Below are 24,430 nucleotides of genomic sequence, written 5' to 3' on the forward strand. Positions count from 1 at the left end.
ATTTTTCCCCAGTTATATTAAGCTGTGTGAGTATAGTAAAAAAATAGGTGAGGAATTGGATTTAAATATTTAGGGTTTTGTAAGATGACTGTGTCAGAGCAAGAGAGGAGTTGCAGTGAAGTGGTATGCAAGGCAAAGATGTTAATGATTTTACCATAGAACCAAAGCTGGGTATGCAGGGTAGAGAAGACATGAAGGGGATGTAAGAGTGAAAAAATGGCAGATCCAAAAAAAGCTGTTAGAACTAATAAAAGAGATCAGTAAAGTTGTAGGATGCAAGACAATAAACAAAAGTCAACAGTGTGTCTGTATATTAAATGAAGGTAATCCACTTACAGTAACATTGAAAAAGAATAAAATATTAAGATATAAACGTTAAAAGTAAGTGTAAGACTTGGGTACTGACACTGTAAGATGTTGAAAGAAATTAAGGATCTCAGTAAGTGGAAAGATTCCATGGTCGTAGATCAGAAGACTTAATACCATTATGATGGATCTCTGTCAAAATCCCAGCAGGCTTCTATGCAGGGATAGACAAGCTGATCCTTAAATTATGTGGAAATCCAGGAGACCCCGAATATCCAAAATAATCTTCAAAAAGAACAAAGTTGAAAGACTCAAACTTCCTGGTTTCAAAATTTACTACAAAGCAACAGTAATCAACAGTAACAGTATGATATTGGCAGAAAGATAGGCATTAGATTGATGAAATAGAATTTGAGAGTCCAGATATAAACCCTCCAAGTTGTAATCAGTTGACTTTTGACCAGGGTGGCAAGAAAATTCAATGGTAAAAGAATTGTCCTTTTAACCAGTGGTCCTGTGACAACTGGAAATCCACACGCAAAGGAATGGAATTGTACCCCTACCTCCTATGATACATAAAAATTAAGCCAAAATGAATCACAGACCTAAATGTAAGATTTAAAATTATGAACCTCTTAGAAGAAAACATAGGAGTAAGTTTCCATGATTTGGGGTTGGGCAATAGTTTCTTAGATACAACACCAAATGCTGAAATAACAAAAGGAAAGTTAGAAATTTGGACTATATGAGAATTAAAATTACTGTGCTTCAAAGGACATCAAGAAAGTGAAAACAACCCAGGGAATGGGACAAATATTTGCAAGTCACATATCTAATAAAGACTTGCATCTAAACTATATAAAGAAGTCTATGACTCAATAATATACTAAAAAAGATAAGTTTAAAAATGGGCAAAGAATTTGAATAGATATTTCTCCAAAGAAGGGCTTGTAAGTAGCCAGTAATCACATGAAAGGATACTCAACGTTGTTAGTCATTAGGGAAAGGGATGTCAACATTACATGATTCTAGTTCATACCCACTAGGGTGGATATAATAAAAAAGATAATAACAAGTATTGGCAAGGATGTAGAGATATTGGGCCTTCGTACATTGCTGGTGGGAGGGTAAAATGGTACAGCTACTTTGGAAAGCACTTAGGCAGTTCTTCAGAATGTTAAAAAATGGTATCATTTGACCAGCAATTCCACTTCTAGGTATGCCCAAGAAATGAAAACATTTATCTACATAAAAACTATATAGAAATATTCTTAGCAGCATTGTTTATAAAGCCAAAAGGTGGTAACAACCCAAGTGCCTGTCAACTGATGAATGGATAAATAAAATGTTACATGTTCAAACATGGAATATTATTTGGCTGTAAAAACAAGTGAAATACCAGTACAAGCTACAACATGGATGATCTTTGAACACATTATGCTAAGTAAAAGAAGACGATCACAAAGACCACATATTGTATGATTCTATTTATATAAAATTTCCAGAATGAGAAAAATCTGAAGAGAAATAACGTAAATTACAACTGCTTAGGGCTGGAGAGGCAGTGGGTACAGAGGGGGGTTTCTTTTAGGGGGGATGAAAATGTTCTAAAATTAGATTGTGGTGATGTTTGCACAACCCTCTGAATTTACTAAAAAACATTGAATTATATACTTGAAGTGGGTGAATTGTGTGATGTGTAAATTATATTTCAGAAAAGTTGTTAAAAAAGAAAGTAGTAGATTCATGGATTGGAGGTTCCCAGTAGAAGGAAGGATTGTTGATGTAAGATTCATCTTTGTAAATATTGAAATCAATACTGATTATGATAGAAATATTGTTGGAGTGACAGCAAGCCATGAACTAACACCTTCAAAAAATAAGGAGACATAACCTTATTTCTAACCTAAGGGAAAGTAGATAATTACAACAAGAAAGAGTATTTGGTAGTATGGTTAGCTAACATAAGATGTAAAGCTGAGGGCTTTTATGATGAAGAGAGGAAGTAAGTTCTGGAAGCAGAAATGAGGAACATTAAGAACACCTATGTCCAAGACCCAAGAGGCAAGAGGTGTGGAAGAGAAATCAGCTACCACTTGAGAGTGCCCGCAGAGGAAGCAGGGTCATCAGGGGACTAGTAGACTTTTATACTGATCATAAAACACTTCTGGAGTACATAAGGTAACTTTCTTAGTACTTTCAGTTTCCTACATGGGGTTTTTATTCTGTTACCTTTGTCACTTATTATGCATGTCTTGAAGCTTGAGTCTGTTTTATGAATTACAGTTGGCCCACGACCAACACTGGTTTTAACTGTGTGGGCATGTTTATATGCAAATTATTTTTCAATAAATATATTGGAAAATTTTTTGGAGATTTATGAGATTTGAACAAATATTTTCTTTATCTTTATTTTAAGCATATATAACATATGATGTATGTGTTATTCAACTATGTTATCAGTAAGGCTTTCAGTCAACCATAGCTATTAAGTTTTTGGGGAGTTAAAAGTTATATGTGGATTTTAGACTGCACAGGGGTCAGCACCCATAATCCCCATATTTTTCAAGGGCCAACCTACTTGATCAGATTAGTGTGCCTGTTCTACTTTTGTTTCACGTTGCTTATGTACAAGGCTGCATAACTGGTCAATTCTGATTTATTCATTGTTGTTTTGTGATAGATTAAGGGATGTGGATATTTGCCAGGTTATATTTCTAACTTAAAAGAAGTTTGTCAAATTTCTCAATATAAAAATATAATTGACTTCAGTATTATGAAATACCCTGCTCATCTTTAAAAAAACAAGCCCCAAGAATAGTATAAAATTTCTTTTTAGAAAGATAATTGGTATGTGTTAATTATTCATACAGGTATCAAAAATCTTGGAGAATCTTATACATAGATTGGTGAATCTAGAAGTCTAAAATAATAAGCCTTAAAGAAAAAGCTTCAGTAAATACCTCCATTTCTAAATTTGTCAGTTTTGCCTGCCCCTAAGTAATTTTGGTGAAAACTAGATGTTGTCATTTGTGTCACTGTTGTAAAGTTCATCTTTTGCTGCTATTGCCCATGAAGTTAATTTAGTCATCAAGCAATGTGATTTGCAGTGAAAATCTTGGATTTAAAAAAGATTTTCCATAAAAATACAAAGAATGAATTTATTACCATCTATTATGTTCCAAACAGGGTCAGTATTAAAAATGATCAGACTGGTGCTATCATGGCTTTGGCTATTCAGCAAAGATCCTGGTCATTGGATCATCAAAGTACTTACTGACAGCCCTGGGTCTAGATACTACATTTGTTTTTTTGTTACCAAATTTAATTTTAAATTCTAAGTCTTCTTAGGAGATACTGTTTTCTCCATTTTGCAAATGAAAACCTAAGACATAAAAAGGTAAGTAATTTATGAAAGGTCACAAAGTGAATTGGTGGAGCTGTCATTCAAACAGTTTATCTGGCTCTAAAATATGTCATTTTCACTATTAATACTGCTTTGATAAACTTAAAACCTGACTCTTCACTCTCGGCCCAGAACTGAGTTCACAGTAGTTTGTCACTTGTTTGGAAAATCGATCATTTTGCTACGTTTGGAATTTTCTGAAAAATAAGCTTTATTTCTATCAATACTTTCTAACAATTTTCTTTCCTGTTATATATTAGGACGTCTTGCATGGCTGGTATACTTAGTTGGGACAGTTGTTGGAGGAAGATTAACATATACCAGCACAGATGAACATGATGCTATGGATGGAGAATTATCCTGTCGGTAAGTCACGGTCACAGAATTTATAGGAATTTAATAAGTAGTTAAGAAATTTCGTTTTTGAACTGACATTATGAGCTAAAGCATTTTGTACTTGGCCTTTTGAGGAAGGTATTTTCCTTTTTATTGCTGAGAAAACCAAGGCTTGAAGGTTAAGTGATTTGTGAAAGTCAAGTCCCTACTAAGTGGTATTGTCAAATATATTTTAAACATGTGTTTAATTGGTGTGATGAAGATTTAGGTTACTTTTTATTTCTTAGGACCTGATAAAGCATACAAAATTGGTATGTATTATGATGGTGGCAAAATTGGGGTGACATACATCTTGCCAAAAAGCAGTGGATAGTCAGTTACCTAATGCAAACTTTGTTTATGATTGTTGACGAGATTTTCATCCCATAATCATGGCCTTAATAAAAAGCAGTGAAATATTCGCTTCACATTTCTATTTTAAACTGGGGAAAATTCCTATATATGAATAATATAAGTGGTTTGTTTTCCATATGCTTTGATTTATTTTTAATAACATCAATAATAACAACTAATTCATTTTTGGCTATTATAAGGATTAAATGGGTTAATATTTTTAAAATGCTAAGAACAATGCTTGGCAAATAGTGAGCACTCTATTACCAAAAAATAAAACCCAAAACACATTTTAAAAACAAAATCAAGCATTATGTCATGAACATTTTACCTCGACATGAAATATTCTAAGTGGTACCATAATTTAAACAGACTGTTTTTTTGGAATTTTAGGTTGTTTCTCAATTTTTCCTCATTATAAATTGCTTTGAGGTGAATATTTTTATTTATATCTTTATGTAGCTTGGAATAATTTCATTAAATTAATTGCTAGAAGCTGAGTACCTGGTTGAATAGTATGTAGTGTTTTAAAGACTTAGAATATCTAATACCAATGGCTTCTGGAAAAGTTGTACCAGTTTATTCTCTGAACCCAAGGCTATGAGAATTACCATTTTTTCTGCACCTGAATACTAAATATTAGGTTTATTTTTTCTGCTAATTTATAGATAACAAATGTCTCATTCTAATTTGTGTTTCTTTGGTTATAATTTAGTTGGTGTTCATACTTTCTTTTCCATTCCTATTCTTGCTGTTTGTATTTTCTCTTTGTGATTTTTTAAAAACATATGTAGATTTTATCATTTACGTGGTTTTCCTTTGTGACTCTCTTTCCCTGTTTATCATAAGAACTCATATATATAAAAAATCTTAATATTTTGTAATTGGTTTTGCAAATCTTTTCTTCATGTTTTTGTTGTAGAAATTTCTTTTTTAATGGATTTAAATATTTTTATATTCTAATCTCTGATATACCTACAGTTATTTTGTTTTATGTAATTTTTCCAAAGTTTCCAAAGTGTTAACCAACTTATGCCAGCTCAACTCTGTTGATTTGAAATGCCACTTATATCTTACACAAAATTTTTGTGTCTTTTTATAGGCCTTTCATTCTTTACATAGAAAAGATCATAGAAGTCTACTATCACCCTACTAAAGTCCTTAAAATTGTTTTACCTAATTGTGATATTCTTACTCATTATTATTCTTAAATATATTTCCAAGTGTTTAATAAATGTGTTACCACTTTGAATTGAAATTTTCTCTTCATTCCATACCCTCTCAACCTTTAAAGCAGCACTTTTCGATGAAGTTGAATCTAAATAAAACATAAATACTTTTAGCTTTTCTAAGTCTTACTATTTCCAATATTAAGTCACTTTTAAATATTAATTGGGAGCATTCTTAAAATGCTTTGGTTAATTTTAAACCAAGTGAACAATCTGCCTCTGTACCATCTTTTACTATAACATTACATATTTAGTAAAGTGGAAATTAAGTACATTTTTTTGCTATAGTTTGATTTTTTAAAGTTTTCATCATCAAGTAGGGAAATTCCCAATGGCACTCTTTTCCTGAGAAAATATATACCAGGGAATTAACAGAAGTGGGTTTTATTTGCCAAGTACAACAATTTAATTTTTTTCTTTAAGCAGCAAACTTATTTAATTTTAAGTAAGATTTGTTTTTGTGTTTTAGCCTGTATTCCCTAGAAAACAAAGCCTTAGGTGAAGTTTATGGACTAAGGCTTTATTGAGGAACTGGGAGAACAGTACATTTATAGGAAAGAAAGAGTAAAGGGAAAGGAAAAGAAAGTGACAGAGCAAGAGGAAAAAATGGAGTAAACCCACATTATTCACAGATATCATTTTTGCAAATTTGCATGCTTACGAAAATTAATCTGTAGTGCCAAAATCAATACTTGTGCTATTGCAATCATTCTTGGATATGTCCATAGTGGTGAAAAATATGAGTTACCCAACACACACTTTCTAAACTGAGGTTCAACAGATACTCTGCCTTCTTGTTTTATACTTATTTCATACTGTACATAGGTATTTTTGCTATTTAGTTTTTGCATTTTTGTGCTTTGTGTTGGTGTTTTGCTGTTTAAAATGGCCCCTGCATAAAGCTTCAGTGCTGTCTAAATGTTCCTAAGCACAAGAAGGCTGCCATGTGCCTCACAGAGAAATTAGGTAAGCTTTGTTCAGGCACAAGTTGTGTTATTGGTTGTGAGTTCAATGTGAATGGATCAACAATATATATTACAAAAAGTGTCTTTAAACGAAGCACACATAAAACAAGGTTATATATTGTCTGTTGGTGAAAATAGTGTGACCAGAGTTCCTCAGGAAACCTACCCCTGTATTTCCTCTAGGAAAGGTTGTTCAGTATTCACTAAGTTTCACAGCGACTTTATAGAACATCACTACCATGAAATATGAGCATCAACTGTATGAGGTGGTGCGTTACACACTTGGTTACTCACATTTACAGGAGTTTACCCCAGAGTTTTCATGGAATCACTTGGCCTCAGCGATCCATGGTGGTAGGGACAGGTTGGGGTCTAAGGGCTAGCAGTTTATATATTTGCTTTTTTCTGTGTCCCATTCCTTATTGGTTGAAGTGTACTGCTGGAGTGTTTAACTTTTCCATACTTCTTAGTTGTGTTCCCTGGCCTCTTTGAGGAGCCACTGAGCAAGCCAGAGTTTCTGCTGGGTCTGTTGAGTTGGAGGTAGGAGCGAGAGCTGTGGCAGATCTCTCCTCCTCCCTGGGTGAGAATTTGTGATTGCAGGAACTGTGTAAATCTTCACTGGGGCTACAAGACAAGAGCTTGAGACCAAGGGTCAGGTGAGAGGTGGTGGTGGAGTTGATGGATGTATAAACAGGGCCAAGCAGATTCAAGGTAGGGCATATACTAGGACCTACATACATTGTCTAGAAAAAAACATAAATATATGTTTTAAAGTACTGAGATTTCACATTAAATAAGAATAATGTTTTATGTAAAATTTTAAAATACCAATTTCATATAAAGAAATTCCAGGTAACTAGAACAATAATACTGTTGCCTTCTGCATGTTGTTATATGATACCTTACCAACTCCTGAGAGAACACTACCAAATTAGAAGATCATGAAGCTTCTGCCAAAAATCTATGTGTTATTTTATTAGGAAGGTTAACATAAAAGCTCCCAATATTGTAATAATTAAAATTAAAACATGTTATTTAACATATTTAAATATGCTACTTTAATCTAGTAAATAAATATATTTGTGCTGATGCTACCCAATTCTAATTAAATAAAGATGATTTTATAGTAATCTCAGTTTCATTTGCCATGACTAGAATGTAAACCTCTTGAGAGTTTCCCCAGGGATTTTTGTCCTTTCATCCTGTATCCTCTCAGTTTGCTAGTGCTTATGGAGGGGCTGCTGCTTTCAGACTCCTTCCTCTCAGCTTCACCCCCATTTGTCCTTATTTCTCTCACCTGTTCATCTGCCAGTACTCCCTTAGCATTCACTGAAAACTTTAACAACTAGCTCAGAGTTTTGCTCTCCCAAATCCTACTACAGTACAGATGACTTCAGAAAAGTTCACTCCTCTTCTCTACTCATAAGCTTCCAATGGCTTCTTGTCACACATGAAACAAATTCCAAAGTCCTTACCATGTCCCAAAGCCTCCTTACTACTTCTCTGACCTCACGTTCTGTCTTTCCTCATTGAACTCACCCATTCTGGCCTCCTTGTTATTCTTTGACTGTTACCAATATTTTTTCATTTCATGGTCTTTGCATTTCTCTTCCACTAGAAATGCTTTCTCTCACATGTTTATGTAGCACTCCTTTACTTCAGTCAGATCTCTACTCAGATGTCTCCTCCTCCTTGGACTTCCCTATCCAAAATACCATCTTATCCTACTTTATTTGTCTTCGTAGTACTTATAACCTCTTGATGTTTATTTATTTGTTCATTCCCCTAGAATAGGGGAAGGAATAAGCTTTATCTGCTTTGTGTTCACTGCTGTATTTTTATCTTATCTGTCCGTCAAAACCTTAGTTCTAAAGGAATTAAGAGTTTTCTCTAATTTGTTGAGTGATAATAAAAGAAAGTGCACACCTCTGTAGATAGATCCCATTATAAATTAAGACATCATGTTTTACCCCAACTGAGCCCTCAGGGTTGTTCAGTGATCCTTTGTTGTTTTAGTAATTTGTCTTCTGACTTCCAAACACCTATTGAACTATTTAACTTGCATGTTGTCTGTCCCACATATGCCTCCAGTTCAGTAACTAAAATTAAAATCATTTCTTACATCCACTCCCAGCCCTGACTTTCTTCATGTGTCTCATCACAGTCCACTTAGTTGCATAAAGGGAGTACCTGAATCCCGGGAGTTACCCATAACTTTTCCTTTTTCTCTTATCAGCATCCATATAGTCATCAAATCCTGTCAATTCTACTATCTGTTTATCCCGGTTAGTCTAGTTATTTCTATCTCCCCTGCCATTTTAGCTCCTGTCATCTTTCACTGGGATTCATGCTACAGTTTTAAATGAACGCCTTTCTTCCTTTTTGGCTGTGCTCTGATCTGATTTGTCAGTGCTCTGTTTAAACTCCACAATGACTTTCCATTGTTACTGGGATTAAAACCAACATGGCTCATCAAGCTCTTCATGATCCGGCTCATACCTGTCTTATTAGCCTACTCTCCTGCCCTTGGCTGCTTTTTAGCCATATTGAACTTTTTGCAGCTTTTAAATGAGCCATGCTTTTTCTGCTCTCTCTAAATAGCTACACTATACTTTCCCCTTCCTCTAGACATTCTCTCTCTCTGCCCTGTTCCATCCTAGAATATTAGGAATCTTTGCTAATTTCTTTGAAGTGTCTATTAAAGTACTTGCCATTTTTTATTCTAGTTGCTTGTTTTGTTGTTTTTCCTGCATGGACTGTAGGTTCCTGGGGAACTGGGAATGTCTTGCTTATTCTGAACTCCTAACACACACCCTGTCACATAGTATAGGCCCTCAAATATTTGTAGACTGAATTATTAAGTTGACTTGAATACTTATTTAATTGGATATCCAGGGGAATATAAAATAAATAATTATCAAAAATTATTTCTCATATTTGAAATAGGGATGCTTATACTTGAATCAAAAATTTTAAAGATATATTTATCTTTTTCCCTCCATGCTCTTTACCAAAAATAATTTATTTTTTATTTTTAAATGTGTATGTATATATTTAAAAAGGTATCATTGATATACAGTCTTATGAAGGTTTCACATGAGCAACATTGTGGCTACTATATTCACACATATTAGCAAGTTGCCTCCCACATCCCGCTGCAGTCACTGTCCATCAGTGTAGTAAGGTGCTATAGTCACTACTTGTCTTCGCTGTGCTATACTGTCTCCCTGTGACCCCTCTACATTATGTGTGCTAATCATAATGTCCTTTAATTCCCTTCTCCCTCCTTCCCCACCCACTCTCCCTAACTCCTTCCCTTTGGTAGCCACTAGTCCCTTCTTGGAATCTGTGAGTCTGCTGCTGTTTTATTTCTTCAGTTTGGCTTTGTTGTTATACTCCACAGATGAGTAAAATGATTTGGACTTGTCTTTCTCTGCCCAGCTTATTTCACTGAGCATACTATCCTTTAGCCCCATCCATGTTGCTGCAAATGGTAGGATTCATTTTCCTCTTATGGCTGAATAATATTCCATTGTGTATACGTACCACATCTTTATCCATTCATCTACTAATGGACACTTAGGTTGCTTCCATAGCTGGGCTATTGTAAGTAGTGCTGCTGTAAACATAGGGGTGCATGTATCTTTTTGAATCTAGGATCTTACTTTCTTTGGGCAAATTCCTAGGAGTGGAATTCCCAGGTCAAATGGTATTTCTACTTTAGATTTTTTAAGGAACCTCCATATTGCTTTCCACAATGGTTGAACTAATTTACACTCCCACCAGCAGTGTAAGACGGTTCCCCTTTCTCCTCATCCTTGCCAGCATTTGTTGTTCCATGTCTTTTTTTTTTTATTAAGGTGTCATTGATATACAGTCTTATGAAGGTTTTACAAGAAAAACAATGTGGTTATTACATTCACCCTTATTATCAAGTCCCCTCCCATATCCTATTGCAGACACTGTCCATCGGTGTAGTAAGATGCCACAGAATCACTATTTATCTTCTCTGAGCTACACTGTCTACCCCCATGACCCCACACACACCATGTGCACCAATCATGATACCCCACAATCCCCTTCTCCCTCTCTCCCCACCAGCCCTCTCCCACCCTTCCCCTTTGGCAACCACTAGTCCCTTCTTGGAGTCTGTAAGTCTGCTGCTATTTTGTTCCTTCAGTTTAGCTTCGTTGTTACACTCCACAAATGAGGGAAATCGTTTGGTATTTGTCTTTCTCTGCCTGACTTATTTCACTGAGCATAAAACCCTCTAGCTCCATCCATGTTGTTGCAAATGGTAGAATTTGTTTCTTTCTTATGGTTGAATAGTATTCCGTTGTGTACATGTACCACATCTTCTTTATCGATTTATCTACTGATGACACTTAGATTGCTTCCATATCTTGGCTATTGTAAATACTGCAACAATAAACATAGGGGTGCATATGTCTTTTTGAATCTGAGAAGTTGTTTTCTTTGGGTAAATTCCTAGGAGTGGAGTTCCTGGGTCAAATCGTATTTCTATTTTTAGGGTTTTGAGGAACCTCCATACTGCTTTCCACAATGGTTGAACTAGTTTACATTCCCACCAGCAGTGAAGGAGGGTTCCCCTTTCTCCACATCCTCGCCAGCATTTGTTGTTCCTTGTCTTTTGGATGTCGGCCATCCTAACTGGTGTGAGGTGATATCTCATGGTGGTTTTAATTTGCATTTCCCTGATAATTAGTGATATGGAGCATCTTTTCATGTGCCTGCTGGCCATCTGAATTTCTTCTTGGAGAATTGTCTGGTCATATCCTCTGCCCATTTTTTAATAGGGTTATTTGCTTTTTGGGTGTTGATGCATATGAGTTCTTTATATATTTTGGATATTAACCCCTTGTCAGACATGTCATTTACAAATATGTTCTCCCATATTGTAGGATGCCTTTTATTCTGCTGATGGTGTCCTTTGCTGTACAGAAGCTTTTTAGCATGATGTAGTCCCATTTGTTTATTTTTTATTTTGTTTCCCTTGCCCAAAGAGATGTGTTCAGGAAAAAGTTGCTCATGTTTATATTCAAGAGATTTTTGCCTATGTTTTCTTCTAAGAGTTTAATGGTTTCATGACTTACATTCAGGTGCTTGATCCATTTTGAGTTTACTTTTATGTATCGGTTAGACAATAATCCAGTTTCATTCTCTTACATGTAGCTGTCCAATTGTGCCAACACCAGTTGTTGAAGAGGCTGTCATTTCCCCATTGCTCCTTTATGGTATATTAATTGACCATATATGCTTGGGTTTATATCCACTTTATTCTTCCTACTCAGTTTTGCTTTGGCTATTTGGGGTCTTTTGTGGTTCTATATGAATTTTAGAACTCTTTACTCTAGTTTGTTAAAGAATGTGGTTGGTATTTTGATAGGGATTGCATTGAATCCATTTTGACAATATTAATTCTTCCTACCCATGAGCACGGGATGTATTTCCATTTTTTGGTATCTTCTTTAATTTCTCTCGTGAGTGTCTTGTAGTTTTCAGAGTATAGATCTTTCACTTCCTTGGTTAGGTTTATTCCTAGGTATTTTATTCTTTTTGATGCATTTGTGAATGGAATTGTTTTCCTGATCTCTCTTTCGGTTAGTTTATTGTTAGTGTATAGAAATGCAATAGATTTCTGTGTATTAATTTTGTATCTGCAACTTTGGTGAATTCAGATATTAGATCTATTAGTTTTGGAGTGGATTCTTTAGGGTTTTTTATGTACAATATCATATCATCTGCAAACAGGGACAATTTAACTTCTTCCTTACCAATCTGGATGCCTTTTATTTCTTTTTGTTTGATTCCCATGGCTAGGACCTCTAGATCTATGTTGAATAAAAGTGGGGAGAGTGGGCATTTATTTCTTGTTCCCTATCTTAAAGGAAAGGTTTTCAGCTTCTCGTTGTTAGGTATGATGTTGTCTGTGGTTTTGTCATATATGGTCTTTATTATATTGAGGTACTTGCTCTCTATATCCATTTTGCTGAGAGTTTTTATCGTGAATGGATGTTGAATTTTGTCAAATGCTTTTTCAGCATCTATGGAGATGATCATGTGATTTTTGTTCTTTTTATTGATGTGGTGGTTGATGTTGATGGATTTCCGAATATTGTACCATGCTTGCATCCCTGGAATAGATTCCACTTGATCATGATGGATGTTCTTTTTGATGTCTAATTTTCTGTTTTTTGTGGTATCTTTGTCTGGTTTTGGTGTTAGAGTGATGCTGGCCTCATAGAATGAGTTTGGAATTATTCCATCCTCTTCTAAGGTGGGTGGGTATAAGTTCTTTCCTTTCCCAAGTGTTTGATAAAATTCAGCCATGAAGCCATCTAGTTCAGATGTTTTGTTCTTAGGTAGTATTTTGATTATCAATTCAATTTCATTGTTCATAATTGCTTTGTTCAGATTTTCTGTTTCTTTCTGGGTCAGTCTTGGAAGTCTATTTTCCTAGAAAGTTGTCCATTTCTTCTAGGTTATCCAATTCATTAGCATATAATTTTTCATAGTACTCTCTTAATAATTCTTTGTATTACTGTGGTGTCCATAGTGATTTTTCCTTTCTCATTTCTGATTCTGTTTATGGGTGTACACTGTCTTTTTTTCTTGATAAGTGTGGCAGGGGATTATCTGTTTTGTTTATTTTCTCAAAGAATCAGCTCCTGGTTTCAGTGATTCTTTCTATTGTTTTATTCTTCTCAATTGTATTTATTTCTACTCTGATATTTATTATGTCCCTCCTTCTACTGACTCATTTGTTCTTCTTCTAGTTTCATTAATTGTGAGTTTAGACTGTTTATTTGGGGTTGTTCTTGTTTCTTGAGGTAAGCCTGTATTGCAATATACTTCCCTCTTAGAGCGGCCTTCACTGCATCCCACAGATATTGGGGAGTTGAGTTGTTTTTTCATTTGTCTCCATATATTGCTTGATCTCTGATTTTATTTGGTCATCGATCCATTGATTATTAAGGAGCATGTTGTTAAGCTTCTATATGTCTGTGGGCTTTGTTGTTTTCTTTGCATAATTTATTTCTAATTTCATACCTTTGTGATCTGAGAAGCTGGTTAGCACAATTTTAGTCTTTTTCAATTTACTAAGGCTCTTTTTGTGGCCTAATATGTGATGTGTTCTTGAAAATGTTCCATGTGCACTTGAGAAGAATGTGTATCCTGCTGCTTTTGGGTGGGGTCTTCTTGTTTTGTAGATGTCTGTTAAGTCAACTGTTCTAATGTATTGTTAAGTGCCTCTGTCCCCTTACTTATTTTCTGTCTGGTTGTTCTGTCTTTGGTGTGAGTGGTGTGTTGAAGTCTCCTAAAATGAACACATTGCATTCTATATTGCATTCTGTTTCCCCCTTTAATTCTGTTAGTATTTGTTTTACATATTTAGGTGCTCCTATGTTGGGTGCATAGATATTGTCCTTCTTTGTTTCTTGTTGCTTTCTTTGTTTTGAAATCTATTTAGTCTAGTGTAAGTACTGCTACTCCTGCTTTTTTCTCCCTATTATTTCATGATATATCTTTTTCCATCCCTTCACTTTTAGTCTGTGTACGTCTTTGGGTTTGAAATGTGTCTCTTGTAGGCAGTGTATGGATAGGTGTTGGTTTTTTATCCATTCAGTGACTCTATGTCTTTTGATTGGTGCATTCAGTCCATTTACATTTAGGGTGATTATCTATAGATATGTACTTATTACCATTGTAGGCTTTAGATTTGTGTTTACCAAAGGTTCAAGGACAGCTTCCTTACTATCTAACAGTCTGTCTTAACTCACTTATTATGCTATTTCAAACACTGTATAAAGGTTCTTTTATCCCCCCTTCCTTTTCTTTCTCCTCTACTCTTTATATGTTAGGTGTCATATTCTATACTCTTTGTGTATTCTTTGACTAACTTTGTGAGTAGTTGATTTAATTTTACATTTGCTTAGTAATTGATTGGTCCTTTACTGTGGTTTTCTTTTCTTTGATGACAGCTATTTAGCCTTAGGAGCACTTCCTTCTAGAGCAGGCCCTTTAAAATACACTGTAGAGATGGTTTGTGGGAGGTAAATTCCCTCAACTTTTGCTTATCTGGAAATTGTTTAATACCTTCTTCAAATTTAAATTATAATCTTGCTGGGTAGAGTATTCTTGGTTGGAGGCCCGTCTGTTTCATTGCGTTAAATATATCATGCCACTCCCTTCTGGCCTCTAAGGTTTCTGCTGAGAAGTCTGATGATAGCCTTGTGGGTTTTCCTCTGTATGTGATCTTTTTCTGTCTCTGGTTGTCCTTGTCCTTGATCTTTGCCATTTTAATCATTATATGTCTTGGTGTTGTCTTTCTAGAGTCCCTCATGTTGGGAGATCTGTGTACTTCCATGGCCTGAGAAACTATTTCATTCCCAAGATTGGGGATGTTTTCAGCAATTATTTCCTCTAAGAAACTTTCTATCCCTTTTTTCTCTCTAGCCTTCATCTTCTCGTACCCCTATAATGTGAATAGTGTTCTGTTTGGATTGGTCACACAGTTCTTCTACTATTCTTTCATTCCTAGAAATCTTTTTTTCTCTCTGTGCCTCCGCTTCTTTGTATTCCTTTTCTCTAATTTCTATTCCATTTACTGTCTCCTCTACCTCTTCTAATCTGCTTTTAAGTCCCTTCCTTGTATGTTTCATTTCAGATACTGTATTTTTCAAAGTTTCTGTCTCTTTCTTTTAAGTCCTCTCTGTGGTTTTGAATATTTTTATTTAGCTCTGTGAGCATGTTTATGATTTTTGTTTTGAAATCTTAATCAAGAAGGTTGGTGATTTCATTTTAACTTAGCCTTCTTTCAGGAGTTTTTTTCCTGTAGTTTTGTTTGGACAAATTCTTTTGCTTTTTTAATTTTTAAGTGATTCCTGTATAATAATAACTTTGTGTAAGCAGTGCTCTCTAGTGCCCAGAAGCTTTACTCTCTGGAGCTGCCCAAAATCTGGAGCAATGGTGGGGATCGTGGGTAAGTTAAACCTGGTGCTTGCTGGGAGGAAAGAGTTCTTTTCTGCTTCCCGTCTGAAGGGCATGCCTCTACTGCCAAGGCCAGTGCACTAATCATGCAGGGAGGAGCCTCTGAATTATGTCCTTATAACTGCCATAGGTGTGGCCACTCTCTGGTTGGCCTGGTGCAATGGCGGGGACAGCAGGTGAGCAGACTGGTGCCTGCCAGGATGAAAGAGCCCATTTCTGCTTCCTGTCTATAGTGCCTGCCTCCACTGCCAGGGCCATGGAGGAGCCTGTGCATTATGCTCTTTCAGCAGCTATAGGTGGAGCCTCCCTCCAACTGGCCTGGTACGTTGGCCAGGGCAGCAGGTTTGCCACTTGGTAGTGCAGTGAGGAAAGAGTGGCAGCCTATGTATCACAGTAGGGAGCCTCAGCACTGCATTGTCAGACAGTGGGATGGAGTGCCTGAAGCTCCTGAAAGTTCTCAACCTGCTGGGCTGTGTGTGCTGGGACATTTTTGTCCACCTGTCCTTTCTCCTGAGCAGCAAGCACTGTGTAATTCTTGCCTCTTTAGCAGTGCTTTCACTATTGAGAAGTCTTTCAAAGTGCCTGCCTTTCTGTTGTCCTTGAATGGTCAGTTGTGTGTACCTGTTCTCCACAAGTGGCTGAAATCTCAGTCTCTCCGATTCTGCCTGCCTTTGCTTTCCAACCCCACTAATCTCCAGAGCACCATGTAATATGGTTCGTACTCCTGGAGCACAACTCCAGGGGTAGGTGTTTATCAGTGCTGGGCTTCTACTTCCTCCCAGGTCTGTTTCTGTTCCTCTCGCTGGTTAGGTGGGGAGGGGGGAGAGCTTGGGTCCTGCCAGATTGAGGTTTTGCTATTTTGCCCTTTTCTGTGAGGTCTTTTCTTTTCCCCAGATGTAGGCTGTCTGTTGCAGTTTTATTTCTGGTCATTCTTTCAGGATTAGTTGTATTTGCTGTATTTTTGTGTTATATGTGGTTTTGGGAGGAAGTTTCTGCCTCACTTCTCACACTGCCATCTTTTTCTGCCTCTCACTCTTTACCAAAAAATAATTTAAGAGAAAGGGTAAAAGAAATATAGAACAATAAATTGAAAATGGAAGTGAATATTATATATGTAATTTAAGTTTTGGTCTTAAGTACTTGTTTGAGGTGGCCATAAATCTTTGAGGGCACTGCAGCAGACTACTAATTGTCCATATCTCTTTTTCCCTTCTTCTCCAATAACAGAATACCTGATGTTTTGCTGGACATTTGCCCACCCCAGTAAAGCCTAGATTTACTAGACTTTCTTGCAGATAGGTGTGGTTAAATGATTATGTTCTGGGCAACTGTATGTAGGTGAATGTGGTATGAGCAACATATGTGGTCATAATGGTTGGAACTGAAGTGTCCATCTTAAACCTCAGAGTGATTCTGTGAATGAGGCAAGTGTAACAAGTTAGGAGGAGCTTAACTTGAGCCCTTGATCACCATAGAGCACCAGTTAGTCTTGGAGTACTGCCTTGGATTTTTGCTTGAGAGAAAAATAAACATCTGTATTGTTTAAGGCATTATTTTAGAATTCAAGCACTTGAAGGTGGACATCGTGTGCCCTGGTGGGAACTCTTTCCTACTGTCCTGCTGGAGGTCATTGCCTCTTAGCCAAATGCAAATCGCCAGCTTAGTGTGAATTGTAAAGGCATCCCAACACACTGTCTTTGGGATTCACATTTTTTTTTAATTTTGGAATGTATGCTATAAAAAGGAAATAAAAGTAAACAGGAACAAAGGCATAGACTCAACAAAGACCTAGAGTAGGGAAAGGGTGATTCTACTCAATAAAGAACTTAAAAGCAAGGTATGCCTTATTTAAGTCACTTGAAAAATCACTTGGATCCAGAGACCAAGTTGGATTTGTGTATTTATTTATTTAACAAAAATTACTCCAGTAGTCTGCTAATTGATCAATACACAGACTTTAAAAGTCACCTTTGTCTCTCTTCTCAAAATTAGATAATAAACACAACTTTTTAGAAAAAAAAAATAATCTGACTATAGTAATCTAACTCTTAAATTTGAACTGTAAGTGTTCCTTCATTAATTTTTATGATATTAAAGATATTTGGTAAGTGAAGGGTACTTTTAAATAAGTAGCTTAATATATAAATGTTAGAAATAACTATCGAAGTGATTGTCAAAATATTATTTCATAACACTGACAATAAGAACCTAGTTTGTAAAAGAAATTCATATGTTTTAACCAGACATTTTGTTTCTAGAAACCTTTGGTAGTAGGGAAGAGGACAGTAATTACTTTTCACTGAAATATGAATTCACCTTCAAAATGAGATGATTACGTTTTGGCATAGTCTTAATATTATGCAGGCATACCTCAAAGACATTGTGGATTTGGCTCCAGACAACTGCAGTAAAGTGAATACTGCACTAAAGCAAGTCAAATGGATTTTTAAAATTTTTCCAGTGTATATCAAAATTATGTTTACTCTATACTGTAGTCTAGTAAGTGTGCAATAGTATTATTATGTCTAAAAATACCGTGTATGTTCCTTAATTAAAAAATACTTTATTGCTAAAAAATGCTAACCATCATCTGACCTTTCAATGAGTTATAATCATTGATCACAGATCACCATAAAAAATACAATAATAATGAAAGTTTGAAGTCACCAAAATGTGACATAGCAACACAAATTGAGCAAATGCTGTGGGAAAATGGTGCTGATAGACTAGTCCAACACAGGGTTGCCATAAACCTTCAATTTGTAAAAAATGCAGTATCTGCAAAGTGCAATTAAAGAAAAGCACAGTGAAATAAAGTATGCCTGCACATCCATTAAAAATGTTTTGGAAAATTATTTAATAATATGAAAAAAATAATTGGTCAAGATATATTTAGTGAGACAGATCAATGGAATAGAATAAAAGATCTAGTAAGTAATCAGTATATAAGTGAACTTAATGTATATGATTATGGCTAAATCAAAATGGTGAGCAGAAAGGACTCTACAAGAAAAGAAATGGTTCTGAGCAGCTGGGTAGACATCTGGGAAAAAATGTTGGTCTTTATCTCACAAGATATGTTTAAAACAATTCAAATATATCAAAGGTCAATTTTAGAAGTTAAATATAAAAACTCTTTAGATTCAGGTTAAGACCTGGTTATTTGCCAAGTCCATAAAAAAAGATGATAAAATTTTTTGCTTAAGAAAAACAAAAACTTCTGTACAGCATTAAAAAAAAAAACATAGTCAAATTCAGGAAAAAAATGAAGAACAAGGAAAAATAATTACAGTTCAATCATAGGTATAGGGCTCTGTTTTCTAATATATAAAGAATTTGTTGAAATCAGCAATAAAAAGACAATCCAATAGGAAAAATTGGCAAAAGATATGAACAAGTGGGTCACAGAAAGTATAATAATATGGCTTAAAAATACAGAAAAATTTTAACCTCATACATGAGAGAAATACATATTAAAACTACACTGAGATACCATTTTTAGATTTCAGTAAATTCTAGCTTAATGTTATCCTGAATTATCTGTGTGTGTAGACGCTCTCATAGACTGATGATAGGAGTATAAGTTGTTTTGATTTCATGATATTAGCCATGAAAATTATAAAAGTTTACATTCTTTAAGGTAAAAGTTTGACTTTAAGAAGTGTATATCGTAATTGTACATATGTAAGATGATGTGTACATGTTAACTGCAGCATTTTGTAACAGCAAAAAATTATAAACAACTTTAATGTCCACTGGGAATGTTTGAAAATATTATAGTATATTCATATGGAATGTTAAACAGCTGCAAAAGAGAATGAAGAAGATCTTTATGTCTGACATGGAAAGATTTATACTATATACTGTTAAATGGAAAAGGCTAGGTTTAGAACCATAAGTATATTATGCTCCATGTGTTTAAATCAATTAAGAGATTAGATAGTTGTATTTACCTGTATGTACATGAAAAATGTCTCTGGGAAGACACATAAACTATTATGTGTATTTGTCTATACTCTTGTCTGCATATATGGAAGGATCCAGGTAGGTCAGGGTTAGTCGTAGCTGCCTTTGTGCAATTAGAAAAAGAAGAAAATCTGTTTCCTCAACAACCTCTACTTCTGTCTCTTAAAAAAATTATTATAATACACTGATATTGTCAGCAACTGGCACTTGGCAGCCACCCACTGGAAAATTTTAATGTAAATAAATAATGGAAGGACTTCTCTTTTGAAAATTCTAGATTAAACTTCAGTATATTAAGCTTCTTTTCTAAGAAATTTAACTTAACCTTCAATTCATATATGATTTTCTGATAATAATAGTTGCATACTTGTATTAAAAATATTTTAAGAGCATCTTGTAAGTTATTTCAGGTTAACAGGTAAAATTTTTCTCATTAAGAAAGTGGTATATATTTTGATAGGTGTACCTCTTGATTATTTTTGTATTTTAAGTCATGTGACCCCAAAATAGGTAATTATATAAAAATATAAGGTTTGATGAAAAAGTAAAATATGAAACTACACATTCAATAAAATTCTTCTTTTACTAAAATTTTATATGTATACATAGATGTTGTATCTATATATATTTATAACTAAATATTTTATATATTATATATTTATATGTACATATCATATATGTTTATACATACATTTTTAGTAAAATAAAAAGTGTATGTCCACATAGGTTTATAGTGTATGTGTACATCTTAGGAAAAAAGACTAGAAGGAATTAGACCCAATTGTAGATCTCATAGCGGTAGAATTTCAGATGATTTTTAAAATATTTTCTTCTTAAGGCTTTGTAGTTTTCCACTTTTTACAGTGATTATATATTATTTCATTGATGATAAATGTTTTAATATTGTGTCTCTAAAAATACTTACTGAAGCCTTTTTTTTCCCTTCATAAAAAGAGTTTTTCAGCTTATGTTTTTAATGGATAACAGATTGCCTCAGTGTCCTAATGAGAAAGTAGAACTTGCCATTCTGTGGTTCTTGGATCAGTTTCGTAAAACATATGTTGGTGATCAACTTCAAAGAACCTCAAAGGTAGGTTTTTACTAAAGATTTTTAAAATGTTATTGAAAATGAAGAAGAATATATACATATAATAGCTTTAAGCTGATATGTTTGAGCAGATTTTACTTAAGAAATGTAATTGATCCATTGAAATCAGTTGATTAATTAGTATTGAAGGCAATGTGAGTTTAATTTTCTTGTTTTATACCCAGATTTACTGTTTTCTTTGAAAATTGATTGGCAGAGTTAGTGAATGTTTTTTATTAAGTAGCTAAGATTATTTTAAACACATTAATGGATTTTACCTTGTATTTCAAGGTTTTAAAAAATGAGATTTACTCTTTAGTAGTTCTGGATACTTTTTTGGACACTTATTTATGATGGCTCCGGTATATTTTTCTGTCATTCCATGGTATTTTTACATGATTATGATGAGGACAGGGAGCTAGACATGACTTTGAGAAGCTGCAGTTAAGTCACCTTTATGTAGGGAACACACATACTATGATAACTGAAAGTTTAGCATCAGCAAATTTAGATGAATTGCTCTTAAGGTATAATGAAGGATTATTGAGGACATTTATGTAAACCCTACCAGATATTTAGTAAGTACTTGTGGCACCGAGTAAAACCTATGAAATTTTTTTCTTCCTGGAGCAGTGACTCTTTACAAAACCTCTATAAGAAGTCCTAAGGATATTCTTGTCTCTTTTGGGTTTGTAGTTTGTATTAGTAATGTTGAAGGATTTCTTGTTGAAAATCCTAGAATAAGTTTTTTATATTGAACTGGACTTTTTCTTTCCTGAGAAATTTAGCTTAACTTTCAGTTCATTTCTGGTTTTCTGTTAATAATAGTTGTATAGTAGTATGAAAAAATATTTGTTTGATTTTTGTTAAAATCATCCTTTCACTTTTTTCAGGTAACATTTTCTTTGCTTTTAAGTGATTTACGTTGATACTTCCTTTGTCAAATATATTGTGATATTTTATTGCCATTTAGGATACATTTCACTATAATTTTCTTAGAATTTAGCTACTATTGAATGAGACCATTAGGGAAAAAGAAGAGAAGCTAGAAATAAATGTTTTAGGTTGACAGTAAGGCAAATTAGAATCAGACAAAAATTACATGATATGGAATTTATACAGTGTGCCTCTTAAAATCCCAGATATGCTACTTGAAGGATGAATATAAATTGAACTGTGATAAATTGTTTTGTTTTAAATGTACCCAGAGAGTTTGTTATTTTGCTTTCGCAAAGTGAATACTCCTGAAACATAACTAATCCAGTATCTGTTTAGTTTGGTTCTTAAAACAGAACAGTATAATATGGAATGGAAAAGCCTTCAGATTATCATCATTTTAAGTACTTGTAAAGAAATATGTAAGATGAGATTCGATTTTTAGGAAAAGGATTTAGAAATTTTTTTTCCAAAATGTGTGTGTTTGTGTATGGTAATTATGAAAAAAGTGCATTATAAAGATCAGGGTTTTTTTTCTTGAAAGAGCTTATGTATTAAGGAAAAAAACCCATATCATAACACTGGTAGTAATTCTGTAATACAACGTTAACATTTTTACGATATGCATCTTACCCTATTTTCAAAGAGAGTTTGTCCTGAGGTGATTTTATTTCTAAGGCTTTCCTGCTACATAAACCCAACGTGAAGCCAAAGCTTTCCATTTTTTTTTCCTCTGGTTTGTCTGCCGATCTGCGTAACAGGAGAGATTTTTTCCTATTAGTGGTCTTCAGTATGTGCCCTGGCACCCTTCTAGGACCTCTTCATGATCTCTCTAGGAATTACAACAAGCTGGCATGGTTAGTGTTATTCTAATTTTACAAATTAAACAATGACTGTTTAAGGACTTTGTAAGTTCTCTACTTCCTGTTTTTGTGACAAACAACTAAGTAAGAGTAGATAGAAAATATTTTTTTGGTGAGTGTATTGTTGAATTTCAAATTCTGGCAACAAAGGGGAGAGTATTAGATAATAATAAGTGAATAGTGTTTAATAATGTGCACATATTTTGTACCAGGAACTATACTTAGCACTCTTAAGCATTATCTCATTTAATTGGATCATATAGAGTATGACTTAACAAAGTTCTTCCAGTCTCCTATATATGTTAACAGTTTCATGCTTCAGTACTCTGTACACGTGCTACATACTTTATGTGTATTAAACTTTTTTCAGCTCCTTTAATGGTTTGCATTCTCTGTCAGTTCTGAGCCTTTGAATAAAATGTTTCATCTGCTTAGGATTCTATTTCTTTTTAATCCATCTTCTGACTCACTGCCTTACTCTGATAACTTGTACTTTATCTTTTACATTAGATACCCATCCTTTAGGACACCCTTCTTAACTTAAATTCTGAAAGTGTTCCTTTTTCCTATGTTCTATAAAGCTCCATTCCCCTATTTTAGCATTATTATACTGCGTTGTAATTATTTGTTAGCAAAATGTATATAGACTGTAATTTGGGTTAAGACCGTCTTGTTTCTTTTTTATTGCTAACACTTTCAAGTCCCTGTCATACTGCTTGTATGCATTCTACTAGCCAGTGATTGAATGTATAATATTTAGTAGAATTCCATAGGAATTATGTCTATATCTTACATATAATACTTTTAGGTAATAAAGAGTGTGTTCTTGAATTGGAAAATAATGTTGACCTCTGTGAAATTGTTAAGCAATTTTAAATAAGTTATACTATTGAGCATCTTGAAAAATTCATAAAAGCCTGTATATGCAAAGTAATATAATTTATAGACATAAGTGCTTCAGAGACCAAGATGAAGTCATTGAAGAGTACTAAGTTATGTATAGAAGTCTTGTTCTGTAAGCAGGGAGAAAAGAATCAAATAGTAGCTGTAGGCATTTTTGAGCAATTAGTCTGTGCTACAGACTTTGCATAGCACTTAATGGACATCTAGTTTCCATCTAGACTCGATGGAAATAGTTATTATTTAACATCCCTCACCCCATTCCTTTTTACAGATATGGAAGCTAAGGCTTGGAATGGTTACCTGATAACAGAATCTGTGCTGCTAACCACTAGCTATATTGCCTCCTGTTAGATCTGGCTTAGTGAATGGGCCCTTCAAACTCAACAGGTTCTAAAAATGAACTCACTGTCTTCTAAAACCCTTTCCACCTACTTTCCTACTTAAAAGGAAGAATGACTTTGAACAGAAAATTTCCAATTTGTTTTTACATTTTGTATCTGATCTGTCACCTAATCTTGTTGATTTTATTTACTAAATATCTCTTAAGTTCCACTCCTTTCTCAGACCCCTTCCTTTTTATCCTCATTGTTACTGAACTGCTTGTCATTTCTCACTAGATTTCAAAAGTCTTCTAATTGTCCTCTTTGTTTCCATTTTACTTTCCACCCTCCCCAGTCCATTTTCCATATTGCTACCAGACTAATCTTGACTTTGGTAGAAAACCAGAGAGAATAATGTAATGAACACTCATACACCCATCATCCAGCCGTGTCAGATCTGAATGCTTTGCCACGTTTGTTTCAGATCTGTGTATTTTTAAATTAAACACAAGTGACCTATTGTTGCTCTGACTCTGTTCTCTTCACTTCTTGCCCCAAAGTAGCTACTATCCTAAATTTAGTCTTATTTTCAAGCATGATATTGTTCTTTTCCCACATTTCTATGTGTGTAAAAACAAAACATAATATTATTAACTTTATAGAAAATTACTATGCAGGACATACCTTTTTTGATCAACATTTTTTGAG

At 34.4% G+C, this 24,430-nt stretch overlaps 1 protein-coding gene across 3 annotated transcripts in view; it reads left to right on the forward strand.

Moving 5' to 3' along the window:
* The window catches only part of RANBP17 (RAN binding protein 17), a 383,252-nt gene that overhangs the window by 96,218 nt on the left and 262,604 nt on the right, over positions 1–24,430 (forward strand). For all 3 annotated transcript variants that reach the window (XR_008993699.1, XM_036884800.2, XM_057491712.1), the window contains 2 exons: positions 3,973–4,078; positions 20,568–20,703. Coding sequence is in view for 2 of the 3 variants with exons in the window: in XM_036884800.2 (XP_036740695.2) it covers positions 3,973–4,078; positions 20,568–20,703 (242 nt within the window). In the remaining variant the exon portion in view is untranslated. The remainder of the gene's footprint in view (positions 1–3,972; positions 4,079–20,567; positions 20,704–24,430) is intronic.

Source organism: Manis pentadactyla, chromosome 2 (assembly GCF_030020395.1).
Source record: "Manis pentadactyla isolate mManPen7 chromosome 2, mManPen7.hap1, whole genome shotgun sequence".
NCBI lineage: Eukaryota > Metazoa > Chordata > Mammalia > Pholidota > Manidae > Manis > Manis pentadactyla.